The sequence below is a fragment of the Elgaria multicarinata genome, chromosome 4 (assembly GCF_023053635.1).
Source record: "Elgaria multicarinata webbii isolate HBS135686 ecotype San Diego chromosome 4, rElgMul1.1.pri, whole genome shotgun sequence".
Taxonomy (NCBI): Eukaryota; Metazoa; Chordata; class Lepidosauria; order Squamata; family Anguidae; genus Elgaria; species Elgaria multicarinata.
Genome location: NC_086174.1, coordinates 18792995 through 18809922, shown reverse-complemented (window position 1 = coordinate 18809922; position 16928 = coordinate 18792995). Strand labels below are relative to the sequence as shown.

The following is a 16928-nucleotide window of genomic DNA, read 5'->3' as shown; positions in this document are numbered from 1 at the left end:
ACACATAAAATAACCCAATCAGAAAACCATGGCAACTCAAGATGGCTTCATTGCCTCAACTAACATGCCGGAGGTTGTAACAGACAGATGGCTCTCAACAATGGCAAAATCCAGTTAGTTTCCCTTAGGAAAATACTCCGCAACAATAATGCTTATGGGGATAAAGGCAGATTAATTAATAGAGGCGTTGTTGGTGCTTGTATTCGGTTGCTCCTATTTGCGTTCTAATTATGTGATGTGCTCTTTTACGGAGAGGTCACACGCAGCATATATGAAATATCCGTCTGGTCCTCCCCATTCCCACCAGCAAAAATGAATTACTTTAGTTTAGACAAGTATTTTAAGTGGGCTTTACTAAACAGAATACAGGATTAATTGTACAATCCTATGCATATCTACTCAGTAGTAAGGTCCATTGAGTTCAATTAGACTTATTCCTAGGTAAGTGTACAGGGTTGGCGTAATCTACTGTTTGATTTGTTACAAGTAATCAATTTCTACTCTTAAGCGAAGATGGATATAACTTTTTTAGACCAATGAGAGCAGTTTGAAAGCATTCAGTACAAATATACCTTCTCCCACCCACCCCCTTCTTCCTGGGGTGCGCTCTGAAAAACTAGTTTTGCCCATATCTAATGTGGTTGGTTTGAACCAGGGAAAAGCCAGCTATGGAAGGCACCTATTGGCTAGTACCTATAACAGCACCATCACCCCTCTGACCCACAATCCCTTCAGCAGTTCTTGCAATTGCTTTTTTTTAATACTTGCAGCAGAGCGGTGGGGGAAGCGTAGACTGAAAGGGGGGCATAGCTAAACATACATGTGTCAGAGTTGACAGTCCAGCATTTGACTTGCTGAAATGTCTATCTCTAATATGTGTTGCAAAGCCGGAGGTCTGCCATTGGTGAAGAACCTATTGGGATGATTCTTAAAATCTTATCTCTGTCTTTACCTGGCTGCATACTGCAGGCAAAATGTAGGCAAGTCCTTGCCCCCTTTTCGTAGCTCTGTCCTCTGAGTAGTACAGCTGTATGCGCTTTTTCATCTAGCAGAGATGAGACTGCTAAGCGATGTGCCAGCTTGCCTAAACCTATGACCAAGAGGCAGGTTTTTATCCCCGAGGAGAACATAATGCTTCAGTTGTCTTGGATACACGGCAGTGTATGTAGCATTGTAATCAAATATAGGCCGTCTGCAGTTGCATTTTGGGATTTAAATCTGACCTCTGATCTCAGCAGCAGCTCTAGTGGTGCGGACAGTGTATACTGGCGCATATGGGGATATTCCAGAGAACAAAGGGGACGAGACAGAAGAGACCAAGATAACTCCTTGCTCCTCACCTCTTTCATTTTTTCTAGAACATCAGCTCTTCTTCATAGGGGTGAGTGTTCCTAGCGCTTTATGCCTGAGCAAAATGAAACGCTCGGTTTGATTTGCTTATTTAGCCTTCTTAGGATGCAATCTATCCGGTGGAACCTTTATACAGTATATCGGAACTAAACTCAGTGCACTGAGTTCAGGAGGCACTTCTGCGTTTTAAGGTTCAAACACCGGCTCGATTGCCTGCACCCATTTTCGAAGAGGTGGGGAAGGAAAACAATGTGGGGAGAGAGGGAAAATTGCAGTGAGTTCCCTGAATGATGAGATGTGAGAATGCAGTTTGGTGTACACGTTCAAGCCACCATTCTGTGTTTCAGGTTCAAACACCAGTTGAATCCCCGTGCCTGGTTTAGGGGTTGTGATGGTCATGGGGGGTGGGGGGGGTGGGGGAGGGAGAGAAGAATGGAGATATTGGACCCTTTGTTATGAGATCTCAGAAGCAATGCCTCCTGGAACATCACGATTTCCTAACATAATAATCTCCGCATAGTTCTAGAGACTTTTCCCTGTTTTGTTACTGTGACCCTTGTTTGCAGTCAAAGTTGGCTGATGGTTTTAAAAGGAAGTTATACAGATTCATGGAAGAAAAGTCTTAGCGATGGCTGTCAGTGATGGATTTGTGCATTCTCTAGCTTTTCAGAAGCAGTATGCCCCTGAGTACCCGTTGCTGGGGAGCAACGATGAGGAAAGAGCTGCTGCCTTCATGTCCTGCTTGTGGTCAGCCCAGAGGCGTCTGGATAGTCACTATGGGGAAACAGGATGTTGGAGTAGATGAGCTTCTATATTCTGACCCAACAGGGTTCTTATGCTGGGGAGGGGCTGTAGCTCAGCATGACAGAGCACCTGCTTTGTGTGCAGAAGGTCGCAAGTTTGATCCCGGCATGTCCAGGTAAGGCTAGGAAAGACTCTAGCTTTGAAAGCCTGGAGAGCTGCTGCCAGTCAGTGTCGACAATACTGGGCTAGATGGACCAAGGGTCTGATTTGGTATAAGGCAGCTTCCTATGTTCTAAGTATGGTAGATGTCATCTAAGCCCTGTGTACTTCTGTCTTCTGTCTTGAGAGCATGGAGGATATTGGGTATGAAGAAGATTTGCTTTGGTTGTGTAGAAATGGCATCTTCACAGCAATGTGTCTATAGCCTAGAGAGGGGGTGTAGCTCAGTGGTAGAGCACCTGTTTTGCGTTCAGAAGGTCTCAGGTTTGAGCCTTGGCAACTCCAGGTAGGGCTAGGAAGGAATCCTGCTTGAAACCCTGAAGCTGCTAGTCAGTGTCAACAATACTGGGCTAGATTGGACCAATACTGACTCTGTGGCTGCATTTGGACAACATGATAGTCAATGGTGGGGTAATAATCAACTCGACAGTTTTTATCTAGGGGGTACTCCACACACAACGTGATAATAATCAACCATGGTGTGGTTTAGGATCAATCATAGAATCATAGAATAGCAGAGTTGGAAGGGGCCTACAAGGCCATCGAGTCCAACCCCATGCTCAATGCAGGAATCCACCCTAAAGCATCCCTGACAGATGGTTGTCCAGCTGCCTCTTGAATGCCTCTAGTGTGGGAGAGCCCACAACCTCCCTAGGTAACTGATTCCATTGTACTGCTCCAACAGTCAGGAAGTTTTTCCTGATGTCCAGCTGGAATCTGAGTTCCTTTAACTTGAGCCCGTTATTCCATGTCCTGCACTCTGGGAGGATTGAGAATTGTGTTGTGTGTTGAGTGTAAGTCCATACTGAGTTGGCTCACTCATCCACCACCCTCTCTCCCCCCCTCAGTCCTCCCACTTGCTGCCGAAAGTCTATCCTGCCGGCTGAACTAGAACGGTAGCTGCCACTTTGACAACTCTTGTCTTGCGACTCTGTGGCTGACGAAATAACCAATGGTGGCTGAGGAAGTAACCAACTGTGCCTTCCACACAACACAATAACCAACAATGGTTCAAGTAGCCAACTCTGCACAGCGTTGGTTATTTGCATTGGGTTTTTTGGCCAAATAACCAACCGTTGGTTTAAAAACTCCCTCCACACAATATGATAACCACAATGGGTTAAATAACGAACTGTTGATTATTTAAACCACAGTTGGTTATCGTTTTGTCTGAACCCAGTTTGTATGCAGCAGCGTCTTATGTTCTTAAGATGCACTCCTGCATATAGACTTGTTGATGGCACGTCGTTTGATGGCTTGCACCCAAACCCCCTCCATAGAAACGAATTCTGTGTCGTGCCAGGCAATGGCAAAGATCTGTCAGTACTGTTGGAACACTAGCTACGCTGCATATGGAAGACCACACCACTGTGGACATGCCCAGTTGTGGATCTATTGCCATTTGGCAGGATAAGTGTAACGCAGTTGTCTGTTTCTACATTGACTTCCTCTCTTATTCTGTTCAACCAGTTCAGCTGGGAAGAGGCCAAAGCAGGTTTTATCTGATGTCATCCAGTAATTACAGATCTCTCCACAACCGGCCTCCTCCTTCCCTGCCCCCACTTACACTCTGGTGTGTGCACACACCCTAAAAGCATTGCAACATAATGCACTATAGTATTACATGCCAAAGGTTTAAGTGCTGGTAATGAGGGCACAGTCCAGTTGTTCTGGAGCTGATTGGAACGTGCGGCGCTGAGCAAGCACGGAGACATGGAAGCCTGAACACCACACTGTTTAGGAATGCAGCAAGTTCTCTGCCTCCAGTTGTTATCTGACACCCTTGCTGGCTAATTTGACTCTTGACAGACAAGGGATGTGGGAGGCTTCCTGGCCTTGGAAGTGCAGGGGTTTTCTGGGGATTCCAGCTAAGCCGCAGTATTGAGGCAGAATCTACACACACACACACACACACACACACACACACACACACACATTTAAAAGTTTTCCACCTCTAAAAATTAATCAGTAACATAATAAATGGATAAAGTTCCTGTCAAACTGGGCAGTTCCAAAGTTGTAATTGACTCCCTTGGTGACTGTGCTCTAGCAAGCATGCATGAGTGTACAATATGTATCAATGCTTTTGGGTGAGCCCAAAATTTGTATGGGAGCTGTTTTAAATGCCATTAAGTGCTTTAGGGGATCATCAGACGGGGAGGGAGGGGGGAGAATCCCGTTTCCCTACCATCGCTTTGCCTCCTGCTTCTGTCCCACAATAGAGACAAGCAGCTTCCTCTTCCTTCACACAGGGAAGAAAGAGGACGCAAACAACGACCACATGGCCCAGTCAGTGGGCGTTTTTATCCCGTTGCTTCTCCTGCACACAGTAGGAAATGGTGGCAAATTTTGATATAGCCAAAAAAAAAAGATTTTCTGGGTGATATTTTGTGATGGAAAAAATGAGCAGAGACGCATGGGAGAATGCTGCATTGTCAAAATGTCCTGCAAAGAACCATGATGGCCAGTTGTGAGTGTGTGATAAAACGCTCATCTAAAGAAGCCCTTCACCTTGCACAGTTTAAAGTGGCTTTGTACGATCCTCTGAACCATGGCTCAGGATGGGGAATTGATCACAGGCTTAGAACATAAGGATAGCCATGCTGAATCAGACCAAAGGCCTATCTAGTCCAGCATTCGGTTCACACAATGGCCAAAGAGCTGTTGACCGGAAACCCACCAGTAGGACATGTATTCCCCAGCAACTGATGTACAAAGGCATACTGCCTCTGATACTGGAGGTGGCATAGAGCCATCTGAACTAGTAGTCCCTTATAGCCTTATCTTCTATGAATTTGCCTAATCCCCATTTGAAGCCATCCTAAATTGGTGGTCATCATTACATCTTGTGGTAGTGAACTCCATAGTTTACCTACGCACTGTGTGAAGAAGTAGTTCGTTTTAACTGTCCTGAATCTCCCACTATTCAGCATCGTGATTACGGTTCACTGGCTTCCATATTAGGGATTGCAAACCCACTCACCCCCAAACCATGGTCTGGTGCTTAGTTGCATGGGACAGGCCTCATGGCGAACTGGAAATGGAAGAGGGAACCCACATCTGGGGGTACAGGAGAGCACAAGGACTATTGGGAGAATTGGAAGGAGATGTTTGACCTGGAACACCATGTCTTAGTGTACCAGTTCCCACACACCTCACCCTAAATCTGCAATATGGGTATAAAGGTTACTAAAATGTGCTTTGAATACGTTAAAAAGCTCTGTGTCCGTGCTTAATAATAGTATTGGGTTTACATTGCATGGGCTATTTTTATACATCTGGAACAATAAATAGAAGTAAACGTGAGTTAGGAGGAGGAGGAGGAGGAGGAGGAAGAGTGCTCTGCTGAGATGATTCCTTGCAGGCTATTGTAAGCTGCACAGCATCACCCGTTTTGTACAGCAAAGAGAAGAACTCTGGTTGAAAGAGGCATGAGCCAGAAGCCTGGGTTACAATCAAGCCCATTTCCAGCCTAAATGTCCGGGAGGGGGCTGCCAAAAATGGGAGGAGGACAGTTCATGGGGTTTGTTGGCCTTTTAAAGATAAAACTGTAAACTTTTTAAATTATTTGTTTGTAAAAATAAATAAATAGGGGTAGACAGAGAAAATATGGGGAAGGGCAGACACCCCCCTACCAGCCCAGCCCAGCCCAGCCCATCTCAGTTCTGGCTAGGTCCAGTTAAGATCCTAATTGTGGTTGGCTTTCAGAAATTTGCCCATCCATCAACTCAATTCCTCTTCTTCCTCCTCCTCCTCTTCCTCCTCCTCCAAGGAAACAATCATTTACCTCACAGGGTAATTTTTATTTTGTAGATGCCCAAGATATGGGACCTGTAAAGCCCTGTACATCAGCTATCAGTCAGCCGGGTCTGAAGAAATCACGATGCCATTGCTATAGAAACCTTCACTTGATTAGATGTCATAACTCTGTTTGATTCGCACTGATACACTGTGGGTTTCCACTGTGAAATGAAGACATCGCTACACGCACGCACATACGTAGAGAATATAAATCCTGCCACTTTATAGCTTACCAAATGTCTTTGATACAGAATTTAATTAAAGTAGTTGCGGGAAACAGCAAACTGGAGTCCATGTTTTGTGTTCTGGGGCCATCATCTGCAGGTTTAACACATTAGTGGTAAAGTTTTTACGGTGTGTTTTAATTTAGAGAAACCTTGTCTATCGTTGTGTTGATCTCCCTTTAGGGAAAAGGGGATTGTCCTCGTGAAGATGGAATAATTTGGTGTAGGCAAGTGAAGTCAGGCTTGGTTGGGCCTGAACAATATTGAGCTTGACTAACATAAGGCTTAGTTTATTGGGGCTTTTCCAGTTAAGATTTTTAATGCAATAATTGTATGATGGTTACTCTTTGTATTCCAACTATCGTTCCTGAAGTTGTCATGGAGTATACTGGGTATGGAAAGGATTTTCTTTCATGTACCTAATCTACACCAAGCAGGATATTGCACCACGAAGGCAGTATGAAAGGGAGATATAAACGGCAGTAGCCCATTGACACATACCATATCCTGCTTTCATAGCGCTATATCCTGCTTGGTGTGGCTCCTGCCTTTTATATACTGCTTTCATGCCATTTTCGAAGTGCAATATCCAACTTAGTGTAAGTTGGGCCATTGTGTAGAAATGGCATCTTCACAGCAATGTGTCTACCGCCTAGAGAGGGGTTGTAGCTCCATGGCTAAGCAACTGCTTTGCATACAGAAGACCCCAGGTTTTGATCCCCAGCATTTCCAGGTAGGGCTAGGAAAGAATCCTGCCTGAAACCCCGGACAGTAGGGTGACCATATGAAAAGGAGGACAGGGCTCCTGTATCTTTAACAGTTGTATTGAAAAGGGAATTTCAGCAGGTGTCGTTTGTATATATGGGGAACCTGGTGAAATTTCCTCTTCATCACAACAGTTAAAGCTGCAGGTGCCCTGCCCTCTTTTAAATCTGGTCACTCTAGTATAGCTCCTGCAGCTTTAACTGTGGTGATGGAGAGATACAAATGACACCTGCTGAAATTCCCTTTTCTATGCAACTGTTAAAGATACAGGAGCCCTGTCCTCCTTTTCATATGGTCACCCTACCAGACAGCCATTGCTGCCCATCAGGGTCAACAACATTCTGACTGTGGATAAGACAGTTTCCTTCTTGTCCCATCACCCCTCAAGCTTCAGTTAGTTGCAGTGGTAGACACTGCATGTAATATGGTTGACAAATATTGCAGGCACCTGGTGATTAGTGGCTCTCATAATTACATTGTGTGTGTTTTTGTCCCTGCTGACCCTTACTTTGTTTGTTTTGCTGATGTTTTTAATATATTCATTTTCTTGGTTTTAATCCTTCAGCAGTTTGTTTTGAAGTGGCAGCAATCATAGTGGGTTGTTCACTTGTGGTGCAAAACTGCTTTGGGGATTGGTGGGGGTGGGTTTTACGTCATGGGCGCTAGCCAATTAACACCTTTCACAGCCAGGTTTTTCCCCAGTACATAACCAATCATAGTGCAAATTTGCCGGACTGTGTTTTTTCTGTCTTTCTCTGAGTTTATCATCATGGTCCATCTTCATATCCATCTTCACCCTTCAACGCCCCAAATGGGGAGCATGTTGCCAGCAAATGCTGACAAATGGCAGCCCGGCTAATCTTAGCCTTCCTATATTTCTGCTTTCTGAACGAGCTTTTGCCCATGAAAGCCCCTGGTGGGAAATTGCAATCCCTTGATTCAGCCCCCTCCAAAGGGGATAGTTAAGAGCAACCTACGGCTTTAGTATGCTTCATGAGAGCAACTGCGTACAACATTATCAGATAAATTATTAATTCCAAGAATAGCGGAAAGGACAGCTTCTCTTAGCCTGCGCCTGTAGATTGATAACTACACTTTTATCACAGATAAGCAAGCACAGGTATGGATGGGAGGGAGCTGAGCAAAGAAGGTACAATCAGTGCAACTTATCCCAGTAATAGAAAATATTAAATTTAAGCGTGGGGACATATTGTGATTTTAATTTTCTAAAAATACGGAGTTTTGCCTTTCAGCAAAGTGCCATAGCCTGGTGGTAGAGCATCTGTCCAAGTTCAACCTCTGGCATTTGCAAGAAGGCTGGGAAGTTTCCAAAAGTCCACTCACCCACCTCGAATGGAGTAGTTTGGGCCTCCAGTTGCTGGTCCCTTCCATATGGGCCAAATAAAAGAGGTTCCCCCCCTTCCTCAAAGTAACATTTGAAGTTGCTCCTAAATGAATGCACAAACTCTTGGTGACTTCCACGGAGGTTAAAACTCTCCCCCCTGGCTTTTTATAGGAAGATTAGCACTTCACCCAACGCTGAACGATAGTAATTGGCGTTGTGGACAAGTGAAAGACAGGATATTTAATCGAGCAAGCGCCCCAGCCTAAGAATAGTCATTATAAAAAGTTAAGGTTCAGTCTCCTACGTAAGCAGCTTGAAGCTCCATCACACCAAGGGTTAACATGCTCCCTACCTTTGCTTCTCTGCCCTACTTCCTCTTTCAAAAGAGGAAGTACGCAATGACCACGAGGCCCATTGTTCTAATGGCGCTGCTTCTCCTGCACACAGCAGGAGAGAGCAGCAATTCCATGTTTGAAAATACATCAGTCTAAATGGGGGGGGGGGGGTGTTTGTCATGCAAGGAAGGCCAGAAGGGGTGGGAGACAGACGACATCATGTGAGGGACCTGAGCAAACTCCGTGAATGCCCAGTAACCAGCGTGCAATAAAACGCACGTCGGATGGAGCTTACGATTCTATTTGTGTATGGGGAGGTGGAAGGGTTTAATAATCGATAAGGTTATAGGGGAGTGATAATACCGATCTACCTTACAAGGTTGCATATATTACTGTGGCAGTGTGCCTGAAATGCTTTGAACACTTGAAAGTACTCAAATGCTAAATGTTGTCATTTATAAGCACCCCATTAAGCACATTTGGAGGTATTCTGACGTTGAAGATTTACTTTTTGCTCATAGTCCTAATGAAATGTCACCAGGATTTCAAGTCTTGTGGGAAAGGAACATAGCTCGGTTAGAGGGCCTGTTCAGACAACACGCTAAGCCATGGTTAGGCCGCTAACCCTTTTGTAGCAAATGGTTAGTGAGTGTGTTTCAACCATGGTTATGTAGCCCCCATGGTTAGGAAGGGTTCACACGACATCCTAAGCCATACAGTTTAGCTCAAAATGTTTAACCACCATGGCTTAGCATGTCATCTGAACAGGGTCAGAGAGAACATGCTTGGTGCGCAAAAGCTCCCCGGTTCAGGCTTCAGCACCTCCAAGTAGGTGTTGCCCTGAAAGCTGCTGCCAGTAGACCAGCGCTGGGCAATGTGTGGCTCTCCAGATGTTTTGGCCTCCATCATCCCTCACCATTGGCTGCACTGGCTGGGGCTGATGAGATTTGTAAGTCAAAGCATCCAGAGGACGAGAAGTTGTCTACTCTTGGAGGGACAACCGAGCAGCTTCCTATGGACCCTGTAGTTTTATTTATTTTTTAAAAAAAGGTTTTTCTTTTGTTTTTAGGCCAACAAGATTAAATGGGTCCAGTAACTGGAATGACTCCAGATAAGAAAGCTGAAACGCCGGGAGCAGAGAAAGCTGCGGGGCTACGGCATGTCCAAAGAATGGGGAGCTTGCCGGAGGCTGTCGACGCCGCTCGGCCAAAGGCCACGGCGGTGGACAGCGAACTGGCCGACGACGAGCTCACCAACTTGAACTGGCTGCACGAAAGCACTAACCTCCTAACGAACTTCAGCCTCGGAAGCGAGGGCCTTCCAGGGGTGAGTCCTCTGTACGACATTGAGGGCGATAACGGGCCGTCTTATCCTTCCTCCTGCTACTCCAACCCCGAGAAGAAATCCGCCACTTCGAAGCCCCCCTATTCCTTTAGCCTCCTTATCTACATGGCCATCGAACATTCCCCCAATAAAAGCTTGCCGGTGAAAGAGATTTACAGCTGGATCCTGGAACGCTTCCCCTACTTTGCCACGGCACCCACCGGCTGGAAGAACTCCGTCCGGCATAATCTTTCCCTCAACAAATGTTTCCGAAAGGTGGAGAGAAGCCATGGCAAGGTGAGAATGCGGTGGGTTTTTGTGGTGGCGGGTGGCAGAGGATGGGGAGATAGTGGTTTAAATGGCCACAACTTTGCATTCCTTATTGCTTTCAGAAAACAACAGACATGGAACTTCCTTTGCTTCCAGCGTTTAGTTGTGGGGGAGGGAACTTGGCCTCCACCGCCAAATGGTTTTGACCACAACTCCCATCAGCCTCAGCCACCATGGCCAAAGGTCAAGTATGATGGGAGATGTAGTCCGGAACATCTGGAGCACACAAGGCTGCCTCTCCCTGCTTTAGTTGAATTGATGACACACGCACACAGGTTGTTCAGAATCTTTGTTACGCTACGTCAGCCTTCGCCAATCTAGTTACTTGCAGATGTTTTGCACTTCAACTCCCATCAGCCCCAGCAAGCCTGGCCTGTCAATCAGGAATGACGGGCGTTGTAATCCAAAGCATCTGGAGGACACCATGTTGGGAAAGGCTGACCAATGTAAAGCGTATTACTGTATTCCTGAGGCTGACATCATGCCTTTGCCCAGATAATCCCTGGTCAAAAATGCCCTCCGTGCATTCCCTGAACACGTGGAAGGGGGAATGGGACCGTGCCTGCTGGCTCCATCCTCAACATCCCCACTGGATCCACACACACACCCCAACATAGGAATGGCAATGTAGGTAGGTTGAATGTCCTGAGTCAGACCGTCGGTCCATCAGTACTGCCTCCGACAGAGATGCAGGATTGTTTAGGGGTGGGGGACTGTCTTTCCTCCGACCAGTCCCACCACAGGCCGGATGACATCAGGGTGTGTGGCCCCACCTCTGACTATTTCTTTTTCTTTCATTATAATTTTGGACAATCTGTATTTCCCCCTGGGTGGTAAATCCCATTTAATAACTTTCTTGTGACTTGTCAACTTGATTTTCCAGAAATCTATTGCATTATTTTCCCACACAGTCTCTCTCTCTCCCACTCCTTACCTTGGTGTATTTTGCAAAGGCAAGTGTGAAGCATGATCCTTAAGTCAGTAGTAAGGTTGTGCAGCATGGACTGCTGGGTTGTTTAGGGCCTAATGACCCAGCAGTTAACCCAACAACAAACCATGGGTTTTTAAACTGATGGGTTTTCTAAAAACTTAACACTGTGACCTGGTTTGCACATAACGCTAACCCATGGTTTATTTAACCCATGGTTAATCTATGGTTTGTTGCCATACCCAGGGTTTGTCAAGCAAACAATCAAACAAACTGTGGTTTATTTTCTCAATCCTTGGGTTGTTTGTTTCCCTCCTCCTTTGCCTGCTCCTTCTCTGTATCATAAATCCCTTTGCGACACTGTAGTACTGGCATGTAGAATGGCTGGGATTATTTCTTTTAATCAATCTTGCCCGCTTGCATCTATAGCCCGGCAAAACAAGATTTAAACAATTCATGGTTCTGGATTCACACATAACAACAACCGATTGTTTAAACAACCCAGAGTTTACAACCCAACAACAAGCCATGGGTTCTCTTTCTGGATTCTTTGTGGGTAACAAAACATAGTTTGTTAGTGCAGCTGGGTTCGTGCATCATGGCAACCCAGAACTCAACAACCCAGACCATGTGTTAGCATCATGTGCAAAAGCAGTCAGTGCGTTGCGTGGTAGAACACTGGGAGAATGCCGGCACGTATCCCACCTCTAGATAAAGGAAGACAGAAAGATGTGTGTGTTGTTGCTGCACAAATCTCATTTTCTATACAGCATCAGAGAAATTCATATGATCTCTGATCATGAAATCATGATTTGGAGGGGAGATCACTTCCACTCCCACACTTGCAAAGATGAACAACTTGAACTGCTCATTTTTATTTTTATTTTTTTGCAGTGTCAGCTGTGCAGCCAGCTGTACCAAGGGCAGGCAGGCAGGCAAGCAAACATACCCAGTGGCCCAGCCATTCAACAAGGAAAATCCTGTGGAGGCATTTTTATCCGCTCCTTTTGGCTTTGAATGTGTATGTGGTTGCTTTTTTACAATTGGTTAGGTAGGCTAGGATTGGCTGGCAATGTCTGGGATGGAGTGAGATGGTAAGCAATGCTCTTACTCACCTATCTTCACAGTAAATCCCATAGCAGATCAGAGATCCAGGTGGCCTTAATGCATTGCTAGGTGTAATCTGATACCTGCAATATAAGAAGAGCCCTGCTGGATCGGATCAAGAGTCCACCTCGTCCAGCATTCTGTTCACACAGTGGACGACCAGCTGTCGATAACAGCACCCTCCAACCCATGTTCCCAGCAACTGGTGTACAGAGGCGTACTGCCGCTGATACTGGAGCTGTCAGGACTATTGGCTATGGATAGCCTTCTCCTCCAGGAATTTATCCAACCCCCTTTTAAAGCCATCCAAACTGGTGGCCATCACTACATCTGGTGGTAGTGAGTTCCATAGTTCAACTCTGCGCTGTGTGAAGAAGCGCTTCCTTTTATCGGTCCTGAATCTCCCACCATTCAGCTTCATGAGATTTCCATAAGCATGCGCAGCACATTTCATTCGGGTGTGCACCCAGGGATTATTCTTTTAAAAAAGGAGAACATTTATTGGATACTCAATCACAAAGGACATTATTTTTATTCATTTATGTATTAAACACTGTAGACATTGATGCCTTACTCTGCGTTTGGCTTGCCTGACTGTAGGAGGGCCCAGCATTGGTGGGGCTTTGTGACACTGGCTGGAGGAGGGGCTTACGTGGCAGTACTAGCCTTCGGGGCTCCCTCCTCCTGGCCTCTTTGAAGTGGGGCTCCCGGCAGAGAGGCTCCCAGCAGAGCGATTCCTTTCTACTCCTGCTGCCAGGAACAACAGCACGCTGTCAGGGGCAGCGGAGGCAGAGCAGTGGAAGGACCGTTATTGTTATGTCTTGATCCCCCTCTGGATCCCTACTCAATGCCTCCCTCAATTCGGTGCTTATTGTTTGAGACATTAGAGTGTACCTGGGCACACCTGGCACACCCCTTGCGCATGCCTATGGAGATGACCCTGGGTTGTAGTATATGAGAGAGAGAGGTCTCCCTATTGACTTTCTCCACACCATCTAACCTGCAGACCTCATGGATACGACTTTTCTGTTTCTCCCTCCACCCCCTGCTTATTGTGCCACCCATCCTGATGAAGAGTTCAGGAGAACTCGAAGGCTTGCCCATTTTTGCTGACTTTTGCTTTATCCTAATAAAGGTATGCCCAACTGCGATGATGATGATGACGATGATTTCTCATGGACCAGCATAGCTGTCTCCAGCTGTTGGTGTAGTTGTTTTAATCTGCCTGCACTTCTTTGTGTTTCCCTTCTTGGACATCCACTAAGCAATCTGCTGCAACTAGCTTCCCCAACCTGGCTGCAGGGCTGAGCCTTCCTTCTGGAGGTTCTGCTTTGCTTTCCAAGTAGCGCAGTGGCTCACGGCCGGCTGCAGCAAGCTCAGCAATGCTAGCAGGGGGAAGAAGCAAATGGCATCAGCAAAACCTGCTGAGCTGTGTGTTTACCTTAATGTCCGCGCTGTGCAAAGCGTGACGGACGACCGCACTTGCGTGTGCACAAATGGGTAAAAATTCCCTTCTTCCCTTCCCACAGCTGAACATAAGATAAGTCCTGCTGGATCAGACCAAGGGTCCATCTAGTCCAGCACTCCGTTCACACAGTGGCCAATTAACGGTCGACTAGGAACACACAAGCAGGACATGGGTGCAACAGCACCCTCCCACTGGTATATATATAGACTTACTGCCTCTGATACTGGAGGGAGCACATAGCCATCAGGACTAGCTGGCACCACTACCACCTTTGTTGTGGCCTGACAAGGCTCAAACTTTTTATGGTGCCCTTGCCCTGCCTTGTAGCTCTCCTGCCTTGTAACTCCCACTTGTAACTGTCCTGCGTTTCCCACTGTATTTTCCGTATTTTCTCTTACTGCAGAAAATCCATTAAGAAACGAAAGATGGCATTTAGCTGCCCAATGCCTTCCAATTGGTAACTGTAGGAGCCCTCTACCTGGAATCACCCTAGACCAAAACTCACTAAAATCAAAATGGAATAAAAACGAAACATTATTTAAAGCAGTTTAAAACCGTTTTAAAAGCCAGAGGCCTGTTGAAACAGTAGTGTTTTCACTGCCTCTCTAAAACCCAACGGGATTGAGCCAACCTGACCTTTCTTGGGCGGAAGTTCCAGAGTTGTGGTGCTGTTACAGAAAAGGCCCTGTCTCATGTGCCCACCTATCTATCCTCCCTTGGTGTTAGGACATGCAACAAGGCCTCTGATGAAGATAGCAAAGCACGGGCAGGCTCATGGGCGTTCAGATATTCTGGCCCCAGGCCATTCATTTTGCCAGGTCCTCCCTCTTGTTCTTGCTGCTGCCTCTGTGTGGCACACTTGCATTGGGTTCTCTCGACATTCACTCACAGGGAGTTAGTGGCCGTATGATGTAGACAGACAGTGTGGTGTAGTGGTTAGAGTGGTGGATTGGGACTCGCGTGAACTGGGTTCTAGTTCTCACTCAGCCATGAAGCTCACTGTGACTTTGGGCCAGTCACTAAGACTTTGCAAGAGGAAAACAGGTGGGATATCAATGTAATATTATATATAGTGTATGTGGTAAAAAGCAACTATAATAAAATAGATCAGAGGTACCACCCAAGATTTTAGTCATGTCACTAACAACAAACTGTTATGGATTGTTTCTTTATCAGGATGAGGGATAGAAATGGCAGGAAGTGATTGTTGTCTTGCCTGTAGCAAGGGGGTCAACAAATGTGGGGTCTTGTCCCTGATCTCCTGACACAACTTCGAAATGCAGCATGAAATTAAGGACAAGCCGACACAACTCCACCATTCCCCTGTAGCTTGAAGCCAGCAAGGGACACCGGAGGCATGGTGGCGTTATCTGCTTTCGTGACTGCTGACCAGTTCAAGCTCCAACATCCCAGTGGGCTCAGGGTCATGCTGATGCGTCTCTGTCCTCCAGAGAGGGGAGAGGGATGTTTGTTTTGGCTCTCCACTTGTGCCAAGAGAATGCAAAGCTAAAAGGAAATACAAGCTTCTGCCCAGTGGAGGGCCGTTGGACCTGATGTCAGTGGGGCAGTGAATCCGCTCCAGGCTTCAGGTAGAACCAGTCAGCACTCTAAAGGAATTATGCAAGTTGTGGAAGCTTCTTTAGAGTTCTGACTGAAAGCCGGAGCGGATTCACTGTCCTGCTGACATCGGAGCCACTGGCCTCCACTGTTCCACCAATCTTTGGAAGTCCATTCGCAGCACCTGTGTCAGGAGGAAGCCTTGGGCTCAACTTGCTAGCCAGAAGCTGGCTGAGCAGTCGCCATGGCGAGTGACGTGGGTGAGATTGTTGAGCCTTGCTTAAACTAGAGCAGGTATGGCAGGGGATTCTGGTAGGTAAATCTATCAGGTAAAGCTCTGCTGTTTCAAGGGACACAAGAAAGGAATCTCTGCCCCCAAATGTATAGAGGAGATGTCAGAGACCTGCCACGGAATGCTGAAGAGCTTAATGCAGGGAAAGAGTAACTTACCTGGGTCAGGTAATAGGAAATTGAGGTACCTCTAGTACTGTCGTGATTCCAAGGCCTCCTACCCAGATGTGAGACCATAAAGAGGTCTGCTGTGCAATCCACCAAGCTTTATTCAGTAAACAAACATCTCTTCCCACCTGAAGGGAGTGTGAAGGCTAGAAGCTATCCTCTGAGCATAATTAGCCTAACAAAGCAAGGCAGTTGCCTGCCAACTAAATGAACTGTTTCCTGCAGTGCCCAACAGCCTTTTTTCCCTGAATCCCTCCTTCAGGGAGGTTCTTCAAGTTGAAATCTCTGGCGAGTGGCTAACCTAATGGACCGCCTCCCATCTCCTCTGAACTCCGCCAACTTGACCCTGCAGAGGACTATGGGATCTGTCAACTCCAATGTTCCCTCCCCCTCTGACAAAGACTGAGTTTCCGGGGTCGAGGAGGAGGATCTCAGAGCCTGGCCCTCCTGTCCAAAAAGTTCCTGGGAAGATTCCTCCTTTACTCCTGGAGAGTCTTGGGAAATGTTGTCCCCGGCTTCCTATCTTGGCTGGTGTACTTCTCCTTCATTTTCAGCTTCTGAGTCCGATCCAGGCTCCGAAACTCAGTCCCCCACGCTAGGGAGAACAGGCCGGATCCTAATAAGTACAGGGGTGGGGAATGTGTGGCCATCCAGATGTTGTTGAGGTGCTATTCCCATCAGCTCTATCCAGCATTGCCAGTCATGAGGGATGATGGGGGTTGTGGTCTAACAACATAAGGAAGGCCACAGCTAGGAACGACTGGTCTAGTAAACAGCGAGCATTGGGGTGGGTGGTGAGTGGTGTCGCTGGCTCTGTCTTGGGTATCAACAGTAACCATCCTCTTCCGCCCTTGCTAAACCCTCCATTTGATGACGCGCGAGTAATGAGACATGAATGGAAAACGCACTGCAAACGTTCACGGCCGTGTACTTGCCCGCTCCTGCTGAGTCTTGCCGTTTCCTTGCTTTGGTA

The 16928-nt window shown here is 46.7% G+C and overlaps 1 protein-coding gene across 1 annotated transcript in view; it reads left to right on the top strand.

Moving 5' to 3' along the window:
- Nucleotides 1-9866: 9866 nt before the first annotated feature.
- The window catches only part of FOXN2 (forkhead box N2), a 30866-nt gene continuing 23804 nt past the window's right edge, over nucleotides 9867-16928 (top strand). Inside the window, exon 1 of the mRNA XM_063125532.1 lies at nucleotides 9867-10403. Coding sequence (XP_062981602.1) covers nucleotides 9867-10403 — 537 coding nt within the window. The remainder of the gene's footprint in view (nucleotides 10404-16928) is intronic.